Below are 22432 nucleotides of genomic sequence, written 5' to 3' on the forward strand. Positions count from 1 at the left end.
AGCACATTTTCCGTCCATTAAATAACATAAAATTGTCAACAGTGAAGAGGCGACTCCGGGATGCTGGCCTTCTAGGCAGAGTTGCAAAGAAAAAGCCATATCTCAGACTGGCCAATAAAAAGAAAAGATTAAGATGGGCAAAAGAACACTGACACAGGACAGAGGAACTTTGCCTAGAAGGCCAGCATCCCGGGGTCGCCTCTTCACTGTTGACGTTGAGACTGGTGTTTTGTGGGTACTATTTATGGAAGCTGCCAGTTGAGGACTTGTGAGGCGTCTGTTTCTCAAACTTGACACTTTAATGTACTTGTCCTCTTGCTCAGTTGTGCACCGGGGCCTCCCACTCCTCTTTCCATTCTGGTTAGAGCTAGTTTGCGCTGTTCTGTGAAAGGAGTAGTACACAGCGTTGTACGAGATCTTCAGTTTCTTGGCAATTTCTCGCATGGAATAGCCTTCATTTCTCAGAACAAGAATAGACTGACGAGTTTCAGAAGAAAATGATTTGTTTCTGTCCATTTTGAGCCTGTAATCAAACCCACAAATGCTGATGCTCCAGATACTCAACTAGTCTAAAGAAGGCCAGTTTTATTGCTTCTTTAATCAGAACAACATTTTTCAGCTGTGCTAACATAATTGCAAAAGTGTTTTCTAATGATCAATTAGCCTTTTAAAATAATAAACTTGGGTTAGCTAACACAACGTGCCATTGGAACACAGGAGTGATGGTTGCTGATAATGGGCGTCCATACGCCTATGTAGATATTCCATTAAAAATCTCCCATTTCCAGCTGCAATAGTCATTTACAACATTAACAATGTCTACACTGTATTTCTGATCAATTTGATGTTATTTTAATGGACAAAAAAATGTGCCTGTCTTTCAAAAAACAAGGACATTTCTAAGTGACCCCAAACTTTTGAACGGTAGTGTATATCATTTTTACTTAATTAAACAAAATCTATTTCTCTGATTAAATGTATTAGTAAAAAAGTATACCATTTCCCAATGTTTTGAGTGCAAAATATAGCTCAGTACTTGTATTATTTACTTTATACAGTCTTTTTTTGCTCATCTTTATCAAGGGTGCCAATCATTTTGGACCTGACTGTATCTGATGATGCCATATAAGCGTACAGTTGGCCTGCATGAGAAGAGGATGCAGTGTGTGTGTCTGTGACTGTGTGTGTGTGTGTGTGTGTGTGTGTGATGGGATCGGGAGAGATGTGACACCACCAAAAATAGAACAACATACAGCGAAGAGAAAGAGAACCGAAATAGTACACACACACACACACACAAACACACACACACACACACACACACACACACACACACACACACACACAGCTGCAGTGAAAGTCATGTACCCCCTATCCCCAACTGTGACTCCCAAACTAATCCCGTCGCTATGGCAACCACGCATCGGCAAAACAAAAACAACAACTTACAACCTCACAGGTTTGTGTGTGCGTGATTGCATGTTAGCGCTTGCATGGCTGCGTGTGTGCGTTTTAGAGATCCTTACAGTCATATCAACACAGTTGGTTTGATTTATCAGATTCCTCCGACTATAGGGTGCCTTGTGGTGTAGAGTTTCCTTCAATATTTAATATTGCTTAAGTTCTTTCCTTTCCTTCGCCTCTTGTCCTCTTTCTCTAAACCCGACCTCGCGCCGTTGCTTAGTAAATACCTGCTTAGTAAATACCTGCTTAGTAAATACTATCAAGCCCCACTGTTTTTTTCCCAAGCTCTCCCTCTTAAAAACACGCAACTCCCTTTCTCCATATATATCTGCTTGTATTTATATCCCTTTTCCTCTCTCTCGATCTCCCTCTCTCCTTTGTGTCATCTGTTCTCTGTCACTCTCTTTCTCCTAATCACGTTTCCTCTCTCTCCCTCTGCTCCTCTCTCCTACAGATCTGAGGGACTCCAGACAGAACAGAGAACACACACCTCCGACTACCTAACGTCAGAACCAAGAAGTAAACAATCAGCAAACAACAACAACAGCGCCATGCATACCTCCATCGTCTTCCTCCTCCCCTTCTTCCTCCTCTCTCTCCTCGCCTCCTCTTCTTCTTCCCAGAGTGACTCTCCGGAACTCATTGTCACCATGCGGGCAGGACGTGTCCGCGGTGTCCGCCTACCGACGCCGGACCGGAGTCACGTGACCGCTTTCCTCGGAATCCCATTCGCGGAGCCCCCACTGGGCAAGAAGCGCTTCCGAAAGGCGGAGCCCAAGAAGCCATGGTCGGACTTGTTCGAAGCTAGCTCCTACCCCAACGCCTGCTACCAGTTCATTGACACCTCTTTCCCCGGGTTCCAGGGAACCGAGATGTGGAACCCCAACAGGTTTACATTTATTTTACGTTTACATTTTCCAGGTTTCCGAGATGCGAAACTCTTAAGAGATCTATTGTTTTAGACATCCTTTGTTTGAGTTCCAAATTGCGCTCTATTCCCTACAAGGTGCACTACTTTCAACCAGATTCCAAATGAGGGGGACACTCTGAAGCAAGCTAGATCTAGTCAGGTTTTTATAAAGCTAGCCAGCTTCCGTTAGCGTCACATTAAAGATCAGGCTATATCCTTACGACGAAGGTGGATATTGATGGCGCAACCCACTGCTTACTTGAGCCTGCTCAAGCTAGGTTTGTAACTGTGCTTTCATGTCACAGTTGGCTAATCGAAAGCCCAACTCTTCAATTGAGAAAATGCTGAAACATCAATCCACGGGCGAGTGAGGGACACATTCATTTGTGCCAAAATCAAAATGAAAGAAAAGTTATTCCGCAGGCTACGGTGTGAAATAGACTTTTATAAGTGCTGTCTTTCTGTTATAACCTATTGTTAAGGCCGTATTTGGTGTGCTTCTCAATACACTAGAATCTTTTTTCCCCCACCTATTATACATTTACTGTATTAAGTCATGCGTGACGTTTCAAAAGCATTCTGTCATTACAAAACGTGCAATGTGATTCATGCCAATTTTTTACACACAAAAAAACCTTTGATGAATACAATATTGAATTAGTCATCTTTCTCAAATGAAGGGGATGATGATGCAATCTTTGCGAGAGGGAGGAAACCTGATTTCATTGGTCCTCAATTCGTGGCTCAGTTACTTCATTCGGGATAAATTAAGTTAGCCCTGAGTTAGCCTGCCCTGGAGCAGGTTAGTTCAGAAGGATTTGTTGCCGTTGAAAACGACCTCGCTAAAAGGTGAGTCACTTTCGTGGTACGGGTTATCCTAAATTAAACTCAGAGTTGACTAAAGTTACCTTGCTAACTCCTCAAACCTGATTTGTAGTATAATCCTCTGGTCAAAAGTAGTGCACTAAATAGGGAATAGGGTGCCATTTAGGATGCATTTTATTTAAATGTTGCATTATTATTCTATTTTATTGCTACTTGTTTGCTCTTACTTAGTTTCCTTATTTTACTTTAAAGTATGTTTGCGATTTTAAATGCACTTTATCCCTTAAATGCACTTTAACCCTTGTGGGGTGTTCATGTTTTTGTTATTCACCCAATGTTCGCGGGTCTGATGGACCCACAACATTATAGGGTTTTTAAAACAATACAGCCATAACTATTTACGTAAAAATACTTAGATGTTGACTTATACCAAATTACAAGCAATATAGAGAGCATACATGGTTAATATTTGCCATTTACCTCTGCTAGATCACAGTTATCAATAAAAGTGTTATGGGTGGAATAAATCATGTTTATCTTGAACAAATATAAATGAAACAAGGTTTTCATGACTATTGAAACAAATTGAAAAGACACATTTTCCATACATTATTGTATGGAATGATAAATGAGTCCTATTCAACACAAATGAAGGCCGGTCTACACACCACATGAGGGGCAGAGTTTTACTGTGTGTGTGTTGCAAATGTATCTCTTGCACTTGATGCATGTGTACTGCGTCTTCCTGTCCTTCTTGGGTCCACACACATTGCAGCGCTTCTTCTTGTTGCTACCGGCTGCAATCTACAATGATGGAAACACTTAGTTCAAGAATTTTGCTAACATCTCACTCACTCACATGTATAGTTACAGCAGGCCAGGTAGGAGAGTCAGACCCACACACATGCAATAACATCACTCACACTTACTTCCGGTATTGGAGTTGTTAGTACTGTGGGTCGGGCGGATGGGGCACCAGCATCCTCCTCCTGAATCCTCACAGTGGCTGCAGAAGCTGGGGTCCTTGGGATATGTTGCCCCCTCTGGATTTGAGGTCTTACCAATTCCTTCCTCGAGAAAGAGCCGTCTCCTCTGGAGCTTCCCTCTGTTCCAATCTGGGTTCAACGCCATCCAGATGACAAACGCATTGTACTCCAAGATGTACAAGATGTTGAATAATATCGTAAGTGGCCAGCATATGGTTCTTCTTTTGCAGCTGAAGTCAGTCACCAGCTTGTCTAAATTCTCCACGCCCGAGGGCCTCCTGGGTGGCGCAGTGTTCTAAGGCACTGCATCGCAGTGCTAGTTGTGCCACCAGAGATTCTCGGTTTGAGCCCAGGCTCTGCCGCAGCCGGCCTCGACCGGGAGGCGCATGGGGTGGCGCACAATTGGCCCAGCGTCATCCGGGTTAGGGAGGGTTTGGCCGGCAGGGATATCCTTGTCTCATCGTGCACTAGCGACTCCTGTGGCGGGCCGGGTGCAGTGCACGCTGACCAGGTCGCTAGGTGTACGGTGTTTCCTCTGACACATTGGTGCGGCTGGCTTCCGTGTTAAGAAGCAGTGCGGCTAGGTTGGGTTGTGTTTCGAAGGACGCATGGCTCTCGACCTTCGCCTCTCCTGAGTCCATACGGGAGTTGCAGCGACGAGACAAGACAGTAGACACTACCAATTGGATACCATGAAATTGGGGAGAAAAAGGGAAAAATAAATCAATTTAAAAAAATAATTCTCCACCCCTCCTTTTGTGGCATTGTAATCCATTATCATTTTTGGTTTTTGATGTTCCTGGCCACAGATTCTCCCACCCCTATGCAGCGTACTCATGAGTACCACATTTTTGTCTTTCTTTGGCACATAGGACACTAGGGACATGTCGGCCGTGAACACAAACTTAGAGGAATTGATAGGCCTGTTCAGTGTATTCAACAGCTGAGGTGGGAGCTCTGGCTTGTTTTTTCGTACTGTTCCTACCATCGTCAGCTTCCTCTTGAGGAGCTCCTGTCCCAGCTTGTGCCAAGTAAAAAAGTTATTGCATTTGATGTTGTGGCCACGGAGTCCCTGTGTTACGTCCAGGACAACCCGCATCCCTTGGTTATTCTCAGGGGCTTCTCCATCTGGCTTCCCCGTATACACTTGCAAGTTCCACGCATATGATGAAGCAGCATCACAGGCAGCCCAGATCTTGATTCCATATTTTGCAGGTTTAGATGGTATGTACTGCCTGAATGGGCAACGGCCCCTAAATGGCATAAACTGCTCATCAACAGAAATGTTGGGCCCAGGATTGTAAGACAGGGGAAGGCGGTCCACCCACTTGTCCCACACTGACCTGATTGCACCTAGCTTGTCTCTCTGCTGCCGAGCTGGTCTGGTGTCACGGTTATCGAAGCGGATAATACCGGAAATAATTTGGTTTTCCAGAGACATTGTTGCCAGGAAAAGTTCTCTGCCAGTTTCTGCATCCCACAGGGATTCTGTGGATTCCCCATTGGATCTGAAAATACCAGCAAGGATAAGAACCCCAAACTATACATGTAAATTAATTTGGTCCATCTCTTTCCAAAAACACGCCTTCCCTCCAAATTAGTGCAGTCCAGAATTATTTTCTGGATGGTGTCTGAGATGAATAGTTCAAAAGAAGACTTTACGTCCTGCACATGAGTAACCGCCATCTGCGTCGGCCCTGGTTGCATCCTTATCACATTTGCAGCCATGCGGGGTGGCTCATTCCTTGGGCAAGATTTTTTTGAACATCCATATTTCTCCTCCTGCAGGCTGCTGATGAGCTGGCTGCTGACGGGCTGGTCCTGGGGCTGGCTGAGGGTCAATCTCATCCTCTTCTTCCAACTCACTGTCAGACTCCGAATTGACAGAGACATGATCCTCATATTCTGAAAATTCTTCATCTTCCAAAGTGGAAGACGCTCCTTCCACACTAGTTGAGCAGAGATCTTTTTTGTCATACTGATTGATTGTGGTAATGAGCCACACATGCAAAGCTATTTATTTGTTGTGTCCCTCCCCCAATTTGCACCTGGCTGGGGTAGAGTGTGGGAAAATACGGATTTTTATTTTATTTATTTTTTTACAATGTATTGAAATAATGTATTGTAATAACATTGTGCAGGTTCCCGCAAGATATTGTGTAGTTTCACACACTACAAAGGGTAAAGAGTCCAAGAAAAGCAGGAGACAGACAGGTTCTTGGTGCTATGCTGAAACAGCAGGCCCAGGGAGGAGGAAGACAGAGTGAAGGCACACAGCAAACCTTTTTATTTCATTTTTACTTGTTTTCACACACACACACACTTTTATTACCCTCGGGTCCAGTGGACCCGAACACCACATATGTATTATAAATGTGTAGGGGGCTGCATAGTGTGCACTCAATGAAAATGTGTTAATAAGCCAAGGCCAATGAGTCTCAGGTTTAGTAAACATTGAAAATGGGTCCCACAGACCCGAACACCACAGAGGGGTTAAATAAAGTTTGATTTCATTTGAAATAAAGTTTTGTTATACCAGGTGGTAGCTAGATGTTTACTAAATAACGTTTGATTTCATTCCAACAGGGAGATGAGCGAGGACTGCCTCTACCTCAATATCTGGGTCCCCACCTCCACCAGACCTCACAACCTCACCGTGATGGTATGGATCTACGGAGGAGGGTTCTACAGGTAGGTAGTCCAGTGTGCTAAGGAGCTTGGCCTGTAGCCGGAAGGTTACCAGTTCGAAATGGAGGCAGGGCGCTGGAAGAAAGGAGGGAATTGATCTGAAAAGTGAAAGGCTTTCACATCCCAGCAGCATTTCACAAGCACTTAACCGTACAACATGCTCTCCGTCCAGGGATGCTGCACTGCGGCTAGGACCCTGTGCTCCTTTCAAGTTTGTGTGTACGCATGAAGGTGCTATCTGGGGGTATTGAGCAGAAAACGCATTTTCATTGTCTCTGTAACATATGAACAATAAAGTTGTATTGTATTCTATTGTTCTTCAGCGGATCATCGTCCCTGGACGTGTACGACGGGCGCTACCTGGCTCACTCGGAGAAGGTGGTGGTGGTCTCCATGAACTACCGTATCGGGGCCTTTGGGTTCCTGGCTCTCCACGGCTCCTCAGAGGCCCCTGGGAACGTAGGGCTCTTAGACCAACGCATGGCCCTCCAGTGGGTCCAGGATAACATACACTTCTTCGGGGGCAACCCCAAACAGGTAATGATAATAAAGAGGAAATGTGTGTGTCAGCAAGCTTGTGCGCTCTATAAATTAAATATTATTGTTATTAACTACTACTACTCGTAGGTGACCATCTTTGGGGAGAGTGCCGGAGCAGTCTCTGTTGGGATGCACCTCCTGTCTCCCGACAGTCGACCCACCTTCACCCGAGCCATCCTCCAGAGTGGAGCCCCCAACTGCCCCTGGGCCACTGTTACGCCAACTGAAGCCCACCGGAGGGCCGTCATGTTGGGGAAGCTCGTCGGCTGCCCCTCTGGGGGTAACGATACGGAGCTGGTGGACTGTCTTCGCAACAAGCCCCCGCAGGAGCTCATTGACCAGGAGTGGCAGGTACATTCATTTATTACATTTATGTTTAGGTTTAAGTTTACTTTTATAGTTACGTTTGACATTTAAATGTGCATTTCCATAGCATTTCCGTTTACATTTGTGTTTTACGTTCACATTTAACGTATGCATTTACATGTAATGTAAGGAATGTGTTTTCAATTATTTACCTGGTTAAATGAAGGTGAAATAAATACATTTTGTTTTGTCTTCTCAGGTCATGCCGTGGTCTGCCATCTTCCGTTTCTCCTTTGTGCCCGTCATCGACGGCGTGGTCCTTCCAGACAACCCCGAGGCCATGCTCAGCTCAGGCAACTTCAAGGACACCCAAATCCTGCTGGGGGTCAACCAGGACGAGGGGTCCTTCTTCCTCCTCTATGGAGCCCCCGGCTTCAGCAAGGTACGTGAGGAGAGAGAGGGGATGGAGTGTTTTGGGGGGGGGTGCGGGGAGGAGCGGCTACATATGTGCATTTGTGTGTGTGTGCCTGGTGTGTGTTTCTCTGTGTGTGCATTTGTAGCATGGGTGTGTGTGTTTGTACGTTCATGCCTGTGTGTGTGTGTGTGTGTGTGTTCCACTGTCACTGATACAATTTCACACAAACCTTCCATTGACTCCCCATAGGACAATGAGTCACTGATCTCGCGCGAGGACTTCCTGGAAAGCGTGAAACTGAGCGTTCCGCATGCCAATGAGATCGGCCAGGAGGCTGTCGTTCTGCAGGTAAGTAGCCCAGCCGGTTAAGGAGGTGGACCTGTAGCCGAAAGGTGGCCAGTTCGAATCCCGGTTGGGCCATTTGCTGGAAAGAAAAGGGGAATTGATATGGCAAGCTAGAAGACAGATTTTAGTTGTTTGCTGTGATATAGACTAAAAAAGTTGTATCAATCAGGGCAGGGGCGAAAATCTGAGATCAACCTTGGAGGGGACAATTACATAAAATTTTCTCAAGAGCAATTCCTGAGGGGGACACCAAAAGTAGTGCTGTAACACATAGCATACGTTGTTAAATGTATATTGAGGAACCATAATTCCTACAACTGGATAATTGATAGGTACAGTAGTTAACTGAAGGGTTTTCCCAACTTGTTCAAATGTTTAAATCATTATAATTCTACTACTAATAATAGTTATAGCAGTGCTCCTTACCAGTCCAGTATGTATGCAGGTATTCGTACTTACAACCAGCAATATCAAGAAAGGTCAGTAGGTGACAATGGTACTGTACACTGTATGGGTGTAGTTTTCATAAATACAATGAACATGGTGTGATCACATCTAAAAGAATCTCCATTGAGAACCATCACAAAGTTGGTCTCCGTATTGAATTGACCTTTTAATTTGACTTTTTCTGATACATTTATATAGTCATTAAATATGTCCACCTGGCCTGAGTCTATTACAATATCTTTGCAAGAACAAAAAGCTTAAAATAAGTACAGTTCTAAAAGCAAAATAACTACTTCAATGAAAAACCCAAATAAATCAACCAAAATATCCTTCAGTCAGTGTCTCAACTCTTCAAACAGCAGCTATGGACAAGTATGTCGCACAAAGTATGCAATTTTAAATAAAATAACATGAAATAAATCATTTGTAAGTGTACTGAAAACTACTAAACAAAAGAACAACTATCAATTACACCATGGGTTCTCAAACAGGGGTCCATGGACTAATTGCAAGGGGTCCGTGAAATAAAAAAGTGTAATGAATGTAGTCAGTACCACAAGGTTTCCAGTAAGTTTACATATAATATAGAGGGGGTGGAGGTCCCTGAGGACCGCTCAAAACCTTGCCTGCCTTGCCTCAAAATATGCAGGGGTTCCAGTACCCCAAAAAGGTTGAGAACCACTGCTATACACACTACTGAACAAAAGAACCGAGCATATGTTTGCGGGTTTCCTCAACAACACATCAGTTGGCACTTTCGCAATGCCCTCGCCTGTTGTCTCCGACACCCTGTATAGCCCAATAAACTCCTTGTGAGGGACATGGTCATGGTCAACATAACGCAGACAGACATTCTCCTGTTCAGCACCAGAGACATCTTGAGTACCATCAACAATTAATGAAAATTGTACAATCGGAAGAGACCTAATCTCAGCTGCAATGCCTCGAATGACTATTGGCCATGATGTTCAGAATTTCATTCTGTGCTTTGGGGCCTGTGTACATTGTGGTACGCTCTGTTAACCACTTCAGTAAAATGGGATCATCCTCTTCTGCCCTAAGTTTCAAAATCTGGTATAAATTCCCACTGTCATCCGTGTGGCCTCTAAAGGCTTGTCCCTGTCTTACTACATGCCGCACCGAACTAACAATTTTCATCAAGCAATGCCTTGCGTCATCCAGCTGTTTACCCCACGCGCTGGACATAACTGGACACTGATTGGATTTAGCTGGTGTGCTGTTACAATTACAAAGTAGCGGTGGGTTTGGCAATTTTGATGTGCTGTGAATTTTTCAATGCCTTTTCTCCAGTTCCTAAATCCTGCACTAATGAAGGCAGCATCAGCTCTTTGGCCAAAAGATGGCTGGCTTGAAAACCCTTGGCTACAGTGAAAACACAACACTCCTTTTATTGATGGATTATAATGTAGCCAGGGGAAATCGCGAAACCATCTCTCTTGAAACGTCAACACTCTGTTGGCAAGAGTTTGCGGTTCTATAAATTGTGGGTGTGGCTGATATGGTTTTGTGCCATCACTGTGGTAACTGGACAATGCTGTGCCACTGTCCCCTATACTGGTGCTGCTGGCAACAAGGGTGACACTTGGTCCTGCCGTGGCTGTGACACTGTCCTCTGAAGTCTCTCTCCCTGGCTCTTTCCCTTTTACCACCCTAACTGACTCAGTCTGTCTCCTAGAAAATAAATAAGGTGTTTGCCGTACTCCTAACTACCGGTACCCAAAACTACACAATTAATCACAACAGCAATACCATTGCCGTAAACAAATCTTAGTTTAGTCACCAGTTTAAGTTGAGAGTGGGGGTATCCATGGCATTTTCCAATTATGTCCCTATTTTACAAGTCAAAAAAATTGAGAACCTTTCATAATGTTGCCAAACAAAGACTCAACAAACTTACCTGAGACTCCCGGTCTGCCAGTCTGTCCCTGCATATCTGTCCCCAACTCTGCTGTCTGTGTGCCATCTGTTGCCTGCTCTGCTTAATGACATCATTGTGAAACATTTCCATTCGCATTTCACTTCTTTCTTATGAACATTTTATCAACTAGTCGTTGAGATATTAGGATACTAGAGTTCTTACTATGCGTTTTGGTGTACTGACAAATACTCTGATGTCCGTCTTCTTACTTTTTTCTGCCATTTTTCTACCTGGCTGGCTGGCTGGCCTAGCTGCACACACACACATTTACACAACACATGCTGCAACCTTTTGTAATTTAAATAGTTTGTTTCATATTGGCTGGCTTCCAACAATAGCTGAATTTGTAAAGCTAGCGAGCACCAATTCCGTTTCTGTGTGTTTGCTATAATCTTTGCTACCTGGTTAAATAAAGGTGAAATAAAATAAAATAAAAAAAGTTCACTATCGACAATTTATCTTTTGCAACGAGACCATTATATATATTTAAGACAATGGTAGAAGAGAGTGTAGTTCTGTTCTGTTCAGTTTGGACTTCAGTTTATTGCTAACCTTATCACAGGGACGTCGAAGCACTACAGCTGCATGCTGATCTTGGAATAAACTGACGATAGCAAAGATTCCATCTTTGACGACGCCACATAAATGGAATAGGTACTAGCTAGCTTGATAGTTAATGTTTGCTTTAGTTTGCGCGCTAGCTCTGCAAATTCAACTAGTGTGTGAACCCTGCCAACATAAAAATAAATAAATAACATTGCTATGGACCTGCTATGGATTGACTGGATTAACCTCACGTCAGTTACGTACATGTCCCTTTCGGACAGTAGATACGAACTCTCTATTACCTTGCCAGCTAAAGAACTGGCAGTGGATCAAACCATTGTGAGGCAAAGGGCGGGGGGGGTCGCAATCTTTTGAAATTTATATGCGCTATTAAGTGTCTATAATCAGCACAAGTGCTTTCATTGCGTATTATTAATATTATTGAAATTACATAGTTATGTTTACAGTGATATATTGGGGGGGACAAATCATATTTTTCCCAAGATGGGGGGGTCTTGTCCCCCCCGTCCCCCCTGGGATTTCCGCCTATGAATCAGGGCAACCACAGCACAGAGCACACTCCACTTGCATGGCAGTTCAGTTTACATGCCCTCTTGATGGCAATCGGGTAACCGCTAATGTCTGACCATGTATTGTGCTACAGTACTTTGTGACAACCGTGGATGTACAAGGGATTGTATATAATAAATATGATTGATTGATTGATTAATACAGTTGTATTGTGTTGCAGTATACTGACTGGTTTGATGAGAACAACGGGGTAAAGAACCGTGATGCCCTGGACGATGTGGTCGGAGACCATAATGTCATCTGCCCCCTGCAGCACTTCGCCAGGAGCTATGCCCAGTTTCACTCTAACCAGGGTGCCAACAATGGGCAACAAGCGGGCAACGCAGGGGCCACGACGAAGGATGGGAACTCACAAGGTAAGAATGGTTCACAAATGTTTTTCAAAGATGTTATTTCATGTCATACAATGGTTGGTTCTTAAGGCCCTTTGCTCCACTAGGTGCTCAAAGGAATAACTCCAGTTTCAAGTAGTTCAAACAAATAGTCTAACTCAAAGTCCTGTGTCAATGTTCCATGTCAATGTCTCTCCTGTTGTTCCCAGGTGGAGTGTACCTGTTTGAGATATATACACCACTAGAGTGGGGATATATGTTCTATTTCATTCTATGCTCTATTCCAAACTCTCTAGGTGGAGTGTACCTGTACCTGTTTGACCACCGTGCGTCTAACCTGGCGTGGCCGGAGTGGATGGGCGTTATCCATGGTTACGAGATAGAGTTTGTCTTCGGCATGCCGCTTGAGAAGAGACTGAACTACACAGCCGAGGAGGAGAAACTGAGCCGACGCATGATGAGATACTGGGCCAACTTCGCACGCACCGGGTAAGACAGAGGGGGAGAGGGGGGAGTGAGGGAGATAGAGAAATGGGGAGTTGTAAAAGGGTATGGGTTGGTGTGTGTGTCTATCGAAGCACACTGAAAGCTGTCCAACCCTAATTAAATCTATTCTCTCTCTTTCTGTCTCCCACCCTCTCCCACCTCTCTCTCTCCAGTAACCCCAATATCAACTTTGATGGCAGTGTGGATAGCAGGCGGAAGTGGCCCCAGTTCACCAACAGTGAACAAAAACACGTGGGTCTGAACACGGAATCCCTGAAGATCCACAAGGGCCTGCGGAATCAGCTGTGTGCATTCTGGAACCGCTTCCTGCCACGCCTCCTCAACATCACCGGTAATAGTGTTACACACACACACACACACACTACAATGACACAATCTGGACCTTTAACAGCACATTAAGGACATCAAAGCAATGCTCGTGACTGTAAAAACATACTGTCAACATCATTTCCTCATATTCTTCCCTCCGCTTAGATTTTACAACCAAATATGGTTATTGTAATCACAATTATTTGTAAGGGAGATTCATTATTACTCATTATTTGGACATTAAATGATTTATACAGAGGGTTAATGGCTGGAAATATTCAGAGAGAGTTAGCTGCGGCTTACAGTCTTTTACAGGGAAAAAGGCTCAATCAACCGACTGAACTTTAAAAAATAACAGAGAGAGAGAGAGAGATGGTGTGGTTTGTTTGGTTTTGCAATGGAAAGTTGTGCATGGTCAGTAAAGCGCATAGCACACACTACAGTAGCTACAACACGTCCCTGCTAAACTGACCCAGGGTCAGATTGGATGGAGAAGGATAGGACTGTTGCTTCCCAAATGGCACCCTATTCCTTATATAGTGCTTTACTTTTGACCACAGCCCATGGGCCCGTAGCCATGGCGCTGTAATGGCGGAGTTATCTGAGAGCTTCTGGAAAAATATTGTGCATATTTAGTTGATTTACGTGTTGTTGTTGTTTGGGGTGTGTTTGATAGCGCGTTACATTTTTATCTAATATACAGTATCTAGTTGCCTTGGCCAACAGAGTGGCAGAATTGATGCCAGATCGATTTGTTTAGTTTGCTAAACTAGCTAGCTAGCTAATAGTTTTTTTATTCATCAATCTACACACAATACCCCATAATGACAAAGCAAAAACAGGTTTTTAGTAAATGTAGCAATTTTATTTCAAATAAAAACTGATATCACATTTAAATAAGTATTCAGACCCTTTACTCAGTACTTTGTTGAAACACCTTTGGCAGTGAATACAGCCTTGAGTCTTCTTGGGTATGACGCTACAAGCTTGGCACACCTGTATTTGGGGAGTTTTTCCCATTCTTCTCTGCAGATCCTCTCAAGCTCTGTCAGGTTGGATGGGGAGTGTCGTTGTAAAGCTATTTTCAGGTCTCTCCAGAGATGTTTGATCGGGTTCAAGTCCAGGCTCTGGCTGAGCCACTCAAGGACATTCAGAGACTTGTCCCGAAGCCACTCCTGCATTATCTTGGCTGTGTGCTTAGAGTCATTGTTCTGTTGGAAGGTGAACCTTCGCCCCAGTCTGATGTCCTGAGCGCTCTGGAGCAGGTTTTCATCAAGGATCTCTGTAATTTGCTCCATTCATCTTACCATTGATTCTGACTCCCAGTCCCTGCCTCTGAAAAACATTTCCACAGCATAATGCTGGCACCACCATGCTTTCACCGTAGGGATGGTGCCAGGTTTCCTCCAGATGTGACGCTTGACATTCAGGCCAAAGAGTTCAATCTTGGTTTCATCAGACTAGAGAATCTTGTTTCTCATGGTCTGAGAGTCCTTTAGGTGCCTTTTGGCATACTCCAAGCAGGTTTTCATGTGTCTTTTACTGAGGAGTGCCTTTCGTCTGGCCACTCTACCATAAAGGCCTGATTGGTGGAGTGCTGCAGAGATGGTTGTCCTTCTGGAAGGTTCTCCCATCTCCACAGAGTAACTCTGGAGCTCTGTCAGAGTGACCATCAAGTTCTTGATCACCTCCCTGACCAAGGCCCTTCTCCCCTGATTGCTCAGTTTGGTCGGGCAGCCAGCTCTAGAAAGAGTCTTGGTGGTTCCAAACTTCTTCCATTTAAGAATGATGGAGGCCACTATGTTCTTGGAGACCTTCGATGCTGCATACATTTTTTGGTACCCTTCACTAGATCACGGACAAATCCTTCGACTTCATGGCTTGGTTTTTGCTGACATGCACTGTCAACTTTGGGACCTTATACAGACAGGTGTGTGCTTTTCCAAATCATGTCCGATCAATTGAATTTACCACAGGTGGACTCCAATAAAGTTGTAGGAGCATCTCAAGGATAACCAATGGAAACAGGATGCACCTGAGCTCAATGTCAAATCTCATAGCAAAGCGTCTGAATACTTATGTACATACGGTAGTTCAGTTATTTATTTATTTATAAAACCTGTTTTCGCTTTGTCATTATGGGGTATTGTGTGTAGATTGATGAGGGGAATTAAAATCAATATTAGAATAAGGCTGTAACGTAACAAAATGTGGAAAAATTCTCACATAGGTATTCCTCTTGTGCAGGTGGTAGAGGGCAGTGTGAAGTTCAATTGAGATTGCATCGTCTGTAGATCTGTTGGGGTGGTATGCAAATTGGCAGGTAGCCTTAGAGTTCTTGGGAACAGGAATGATGGTGGTCAGCTTGAGACGTGGGGATTACAGGCTGGGACAAGAAGAGGTCGAAAATAAACGTGAAGGTGCCTACCAGGTGGTCTGCGCATGCTCTGAGAATTCGTCCTGGAATCTCTTTCGGCCCTGCAGCCTTGCAAGTGTTGATCAGAATCAGAAACCTTACTCACGTCAGCCTCGGAGAGCGAAATCGCCCAGTCCTCTGGGACGGCGGGGACCCTCGTGCACGGATCGGTGTTGTTTTTGTCAATGCGTGCATAAAATGCATTGAGTTCACGTGCATAAAATGCATTGACGTGGAATAAAATCGCTGGCAACAAGAAAAGCAGCCTCCGGGTGCATTGTTTCCTGCTTGTTTATAGCCTCGTACAGTTTATTAAGTGCCAGCTTGTTGTTGTTGTTGTCCTGAGGTGGAATATGTACATTAGTCACGATAACAGATAACTCTCTTACGAGGTAGAATGGTCGGCATTTGACCATCAGGTATACCAAGATGGGTGAACAATAGGTAGACTTCCACTGCACTAGAGTCTGCACACCATCTGTTGTTGATGAAGAGACATACCCCTCCACCTCTGGATTTCCCTGAATCCAATGACCTGTCTGCTCGAAGAATGGAGAATCCATCGAGTTGGATAGCCATGCGGGGTATCTTATCCGAAAGCCATGTTTCAGAAAAACAGAGAATATTGCAGTTACGAGAGTCCCGTTGATAGCAAATCCACGATCGGATGTCATCTCATTATTAAGTGGCCAATAGAATAGAGGGAAGTGGTGGCCGGTTTTCCCTTAGTCTCAACAGGACACCCGATCTCTTGCCTCTTTTTCGCTGGTGTTTCCTCTTGGGTAGCCCAAAGATTGGATCGGAGGGACATAAAGAGCCCAGGGCGGATGAGTCAAAGTTGAAGCCGAAATTGAGGTTAGTAACTTCCGATCTGATGTTCAAAAGTTTTTGTCGATCATATGAAATGATAGCAGATACATTTAGTGCAAGACGATAACGATAAACGCCAAAATAGTCACAAAATAGCAAAGTTGGGTCGGCACTCTCAAGGCGGCAGCCAGACAGTAAGCTTCACCTTGCATAAAATCATTCAGCACCGGCTTCTAGTTTCAACCACCCAAAGTGAGAGGACTGAAGTGTGGAGATGGCAGAAGGCTCCCTCTTAGTGAGGGTGACTTTATACACTGGACTGATGTGTGGTGAGCCCTTTCGGCAGCAGAAGAAGCATCACCCAAGTGGGTGCTACACATTGCTAGTGGAGGAGTCGTCCAGTTTCCACAGAGAGCTGAGGATTGAGAACGCCAGGACCATCTAGTCAACTCCAGCACCACGATCACCATTATCAAACCTGTCCCTCCCTAGTACCATTCAACTCGACTACAAGAATAGAGGCCTTCAGCAAGAAGAGCAGGTGTAACAGTATAGCTTTCGTCCCTCTCCTCGCCCCAACCTGGGCTCGAACCAGGGACCCTCTGCACACATCAACCACAGTCACTCACGAAGCATCGTTACCCATTGCGCCATAAAAGCAGCGACCCTTGCAGAGCAAGGGGAACAACTACTTCTAGGTCTCAGAGCGAGTGACGTCACCGATTGAAACACTATTCGCGCGCACCACTGCTAACTAGCTAGCCATTTCACATCGGCCACACTCACTCCCCTTTTGACCTCCTCCTTTTCCACAGCAACCAATGATCCGGGTCAACAGCATCAATGTAACAGTATAACTTTACGTCCGTCCCCTCGCCCCGACCCTCTGCACACATCAACAACAGTCACCCACGAAGCATCGTTACCCATCGCTCCACAAAAGCCGCGGAACAACTACTTCTCGGTCTCAGAGCGAGTGACGTCACCGATTGAAACACTATTCGCGCGCACCACCGCTAACTAGCTAGCCATTTCACATCGGCCACACAGGCACCATCCGAACCTGTCAAGACTTCACTCTCCATACTTTTTTCCTTCTTGAACTAACTTTTATCACCTTTTCTAATTTTGCCGTTTTACTGCAATTCAGCTTTAAGCTGTGAATGTGTACAATACAGGCTAATTATCAATACGTAGACTATCAGATCAGAAAATGTTAGACTTAGCCAGAAAGGTTAGCAGGATGAAGGGAATCACGGAACCCCTCTGGTCCTTCCACACCATCTCTAGTTCTATTTCTCTTCTATGACATCACCGCTGTCCAGGCCTTATTTAGCTCATTCTAGGGCCTCGTGCTTTTTCTCTGTTCTCTCCAAACTTAGACCTTTTTTCTATTTTTGACTTCACCATCCACTCTCCTTTCAATCTGAATTCCCTTCTTTTTGCTAATATCATTTTATCTCACAACTTTTTTTATTTATATATATTTTTTATTTTATTTTATACAAAACAATCCTCTCTTTGGTATTTTAAATCATTCTCAATCTTGGCTGGCGCAGTGAGAAGCCTCTAAAACTCCCTTTCTCTCTACTTTCTTATCCTTTTATTTTGCATATAAAAAAATATATATATAATTATGTACAAAACTTCTATTTCATCCCTCCTTCTTTCCCTCCTCCTTTGTCAGTATTCCCAGAAGGCCTTTGCTGTGAGAAACTGAACATATGTCAATAGCCACTCGACACTGTGTGTGTGTGTGTGTGTGTGTGTGTGTGTGTGTGTGTGTGTGTGTGTGTGTGTGTGTGTGTGTGTGTGTGTGTGTGTGTGTGTGTGATCCATCTTTGTATACCAAAAACCCAAACATGAGTATAATGCCAACTTTTCATTGGAAATGTTCCAAACCCCAAAAGCCACTGTGTTTTACTGTTAGAGGTCTGTGTGAAACATGTCTGGTTAGTTTCCTGACCTATGACCCCTGGTCAGATAAACAGGGATAATGTCGCTTCCTGGGTCTTCCCCACTGTCTCTCGGGTTCCTTTCGGATTTTGTGTGATATTGTGTGATTCCATCTGTAGGTGACAGTGGTGACCCTGTCTTTCACTTGTGGTAATCTCTCTCTCTTTCTCTCTCTCTCCTCCCCAGATAACATAGATGAGGCGGAACGTCAGTGGAAGGTGGAGTTCCATCGTTGGTCCTCCTACATGATGCACTGGAAGAGCCAGTTCGACCATTACAGCAAGCAGGAGCGCTGCACTGACCTCTGAGGAGAGAGAGAAAGAGATGATGAACACCTTGTCCTTCCATAGTTTCCTACATTTCTTCATGTGATATGATTTGTTAAAGGCTTGCAATTTAACTCAATGAAGGCCAAACAGTGAATTCCTTTCCCCCACAAAATCACATTTACTGTATCACAAATCATATTTTCTGTGTGGTTTTTTGTTGTTTCCATTGCAGATGTTTGGCTGCCTAAAACACATCCATAAGCTGACAATTTATCAGCATCAAATGTATTATGGAAGGAGGTGGTCATTGATGAAGGCTGTGAAAAGGTGAACATTTCAAAGGTGTGTCATTACAGTACCTCTGAAGACTGTGTGAGTGTGTGTGTGTGTATGCATGCATGCATCCGTGGGCATGCGTGTATGTGTGTGCGCGGAAGTGTGGTACGACTGAACGTCTGTGTTCCACATCACTCTTATTTTTTTTTTTACTTCACTTTATTATTTTCCAGTTGATACAAATCTCGCTATCTGCTTATTTTGAATGATCTTTATTTAAAATAGCTATTATGACCACTGTTCCACTGTCTAACCATGTATCCGTTCACTTGTCGTTTGTCTATCTCGTATATCGGTCCTTCCCCCCCGTTCTTCTATCCTTCTTTCTTTCTCTCTGACTGTATTGGTTAGGTGATCTGTTGTTGTATCTGTGTAGTGTCTTCTCCTGTGTCTCAAATGACACCCTATTCCCTGTATAGTGCACTACTAAGCTCTGGTTGAAAGTAGTGCACTCCATGTGGAAAAGGGTGGGATTCAGAAATACAATCTGTGTCTGTGTAGCGTCTTCTTTTGCATCTCAAATTACACCCTATTCCCTACATAGTGCACTACTAAGCTCTGGTCGAAAGTAGTACATGGAATAGGGTGGGATTTGGGATGTATTCTGGGTGGGTCCAAACCTAAAACCTCAGATCATTTATTATAGGAATCTGGAGCCATGTAAATCCCTGTGTGCTGGGTTAGAAAAGAACTACACTGAAAAAAAACTATTAGACTGTGTGTGTGTGTGTGTGTGTGTCTGTTACACTACATGGATATAAACAGACAAGTGCATACAAAGTTCATACAAACACTCTATCGCTCTCTCACACACCAAAACACACACACCCACCGAAACACACAGAGTGGATTGAAAAACGTGCACGGAGGACCAATACTCACAAGTCCAGCGATCAACAAGATAGACATGTAGTCATGTTATATGTCACACATGTCTATCTTGTTCATCGCTGAACTTCATCGCTGAACTCTGTGCACGTTTCTCAATCCACTCTGTGTGTTTCGGTGTGTGTGTGTGTGTGTGTGTTTCGGCTTGTGAGAGAGAGATAGTGTTTGTATGCACTTGTCAGTATATATCCACATACCTCTGTCAATCACCTATATGTAGCCAAGCACTTGTGAATGTCAGTCACACCCACTGTTGTTTGTTCTAGCGTCAGAATGCAGTAAAGTATTATATTTTGTGGGCGTGAGGGTGTGTGTGTGTGCATACTACTAATATTATCTCCGTGCCAACGGGTCGATGTGTCTCGCTCCCCTCCATCTCTCTCTCTTGTCCTATCCATCTCTCTCTCCACCTTCCCCTCCATCTCTCTCTCCTCCATCTCTCCATGTCCCCAGAGGACGAACAGTTCTCGTTAGTCTAATGGAGACTGAAGTAATTCACTCAGTGTGTGTCTGTCGGTGTGTGTGTAATTCAGTGTTCCAGTGAAATGACAGGATGCTGCGTCAGCCATTCGCTGGCTATGAGACTGACAGGCCTGGCTGGGCTGTACTGCACTGCTGCAGTGGCTGATGGAGAGAGAGGGAGGAGGGTGAGAGATGGAGAGCATGGGTAGGAGAGATGGAGAGGGAGGGGAATGAGAGATGGAGCAAGGGTGAGTGGGAAATGAGGAGAGAGAGGGTAAAGATAAAAAGAGAGGGGAAGATGGAGGGAAATAAGAAAACAGGGTTAAGTACTCCAATCTTGTCTATACTAAGGTTATTTATCATTAATGTGACATATACGTACAATATGTGTGGGTATCTATTACTCTTTTTCAGTGTTTTATTTTGCAGTTGCATTCTTCAGGTTTAAACCAACTACAGATGTCAGAGTATAAGTGTTTGGAGTCTGGAGTGTTTATCGATCACTTCCGTATCTGTTGAGATTGTTCCGAGTTTGGCTGCTCTCGTAGGGACTTTGACATGATCAATCCGTCCGTCTGTCTATCTGTCTTTGTGTGTTCTCTGTATGTGTGTCTAATTGTCTGTCACTGTGATTCTACCGTTTATTGGCTTGTTTGTCCATCGGTGTCCACCTCTGTCTCTCTGTCTACTTGTGTTTCTCTACTTGTCTGTGTGTCCATTTGCCCATCTCTATACAGTTTTTGCATGATGTCATACTTTTGTGATGTCATATGTGTAATGTCATATTTATTTGAACTTGCGTTTGTTGACATTGTGGAAGGGATCAGGATCAGCCTTGTGATTGATCAGTGGGTCTTTCAGCGAATCATTATGGTTGGTTTATTCACCGGCATGTACAACTCCTATTTGACGACTGGAGTAGAGTAGTCTAGCTTTAAAAAAATATATATATAAAATAAAAAAGTCAAAGACTATCTGTAATTATTTAGATACTGGTTAAGTCCCAAATGGCACACTATTCCCTACATAGTGCATTAATTTTGATCAGGGCCCAAAGGGCTCTGGTCAAAAGTTGTGCACTATATAGGGAATGGGTTGCCATTTGGGACGCATCCACTTTGTTTGAATGAACAGAATGCATGTGTGTATGAATGGATTGGCTGCGTGAGTGTTCCGATGATGACTGAGTGACAGCTGCTCAAGCACCTCTTTTCCAATAAGAGGGCCTGCTTACCCTCGCTCCTCCAATGATATCCCTTTATGCATGTTCAGAGCAACAACCCCCCTCCCCCCTCTCTGTATTCTACTCCAAATTTATGAGTTATTTTCCGTAACAATATAATACCCCTGATGTCCTGATATGTATTTTGATTATTATTACAATTATTATAGCTTTGAAATTGCAGTTGATGTTAGCAATAATATAACACATTGATAACTAAATATATGACATTTATTGTATGATGATGACGATGAAGATTGACAAAGCAATATAATATATATAAAGAGTGCCATATTTTTATTTGAATTGTTATATTATTATTTTTATTTTTCCTTTTTCAATCCAACAGTATTACTACAGTATACTAGTCTAAACAGTATATAGAGTATGTACAGTATTATGGGTATATATAGCATAGTATCTACTGTATATAGTATATACAGTTTATACTAGTAACACTACTGTACTATTACAGTACTACTACTTATGCATCATTTGTTACAGTCGCTAGTACTTTAAATAATACATTAGAATGGCTTTTGTAGAAGTATGTATTCATGAATGCCAGCTTGTTGTTTGTCAAATTGCAACAAAATAAAGACACCTTGCTTGCTTACCTCTAATACCGAGTCTATTGCTCTCTCTCTTCCTTTCCTTACTGAAAGCGCAACACGGGTTACGTGTTTGCTGGTCTGTGACCCACTGACACCGCCCACGGTTAGAGGTGAATAAGGCAGCCCAAGAGTCAACGCACAGGGAACTATATTCACACACACAGGAACAGTGCATGGAGATGTATGTGGAAAGGACGTGGAATGCTAGTGATTCTTAATGAACAGAAAACGGGTAATAGAATACACTGTACACAATACAATAACTGATGGCACAAGTAGAGCAACAAGGCTATTAACAAGGGAAGGACT

The 22432-nt window shown here is 43.8% G+C and overlaps 1 protein-coding gene across 2 annotated transcripts in view; it reads left to right on the plus strand.

Annotated features, from left to right (window-relative positions):
* Positions 1-22132, plus strand: part of ache (acetylcholinesterase) — a 37970-nt gene extending 15838 nt beyond the window's left edge. For both annotated transcript variants that reach the window (XM_055938474.1, XM_055938475.1), the window contains exons 2-11: positions 1919-2353; positions 6772-6876; positions 7197-7410; positions 7501-7764; positions 7979-8161; positions 8384-8482; positions 12163-12358; positions 12631-12823; positions 12994-13172; positions 18519-22132. In XM_055938474.1, the coding sequence (XP_055794449.1) occupies positions 2016-2353; positions 6772-6876; positions 7197-7410; positions 7501-7764; positions 7979-8161; positions 8384-8482; positions 12163-12358; positions 12631-12823; positions 12994-13172; positions 18519-18640 (1893 nt within the window). In that variant the 5' untranslated portion in view covers positions 1919-2015 and the 3' untranslated portion in view covers positions 18641-22132. The remainder of the gene's footprint in view (positions 1-1918; positions 2354-6771; positions 6877-7196; positions 7411-7500; positions 7765-7978; positions 8162-8383; positions 8483-12162; positions 12359-12630; positions 12824-12993; positions 13173-18518) is intronic.
* Positions 22133-22432: the final 300 nt, after the last annotated feature.

The sequence above is a fragment of the Salvelinus fontinalis genome, chromosome 11, assembly GCF_029448725.1.
Source record: "Salvelinus fontinalis isolate EN_2023a chromosome 11, ASM2944872v1, whole genome shotgun sequence".
NCBI lineage: Eukaryota > Metazoa > Chordata > Actinopteri > Salmoniformes > Salmonidae > Salvelinus > Salvelinus fontinalis.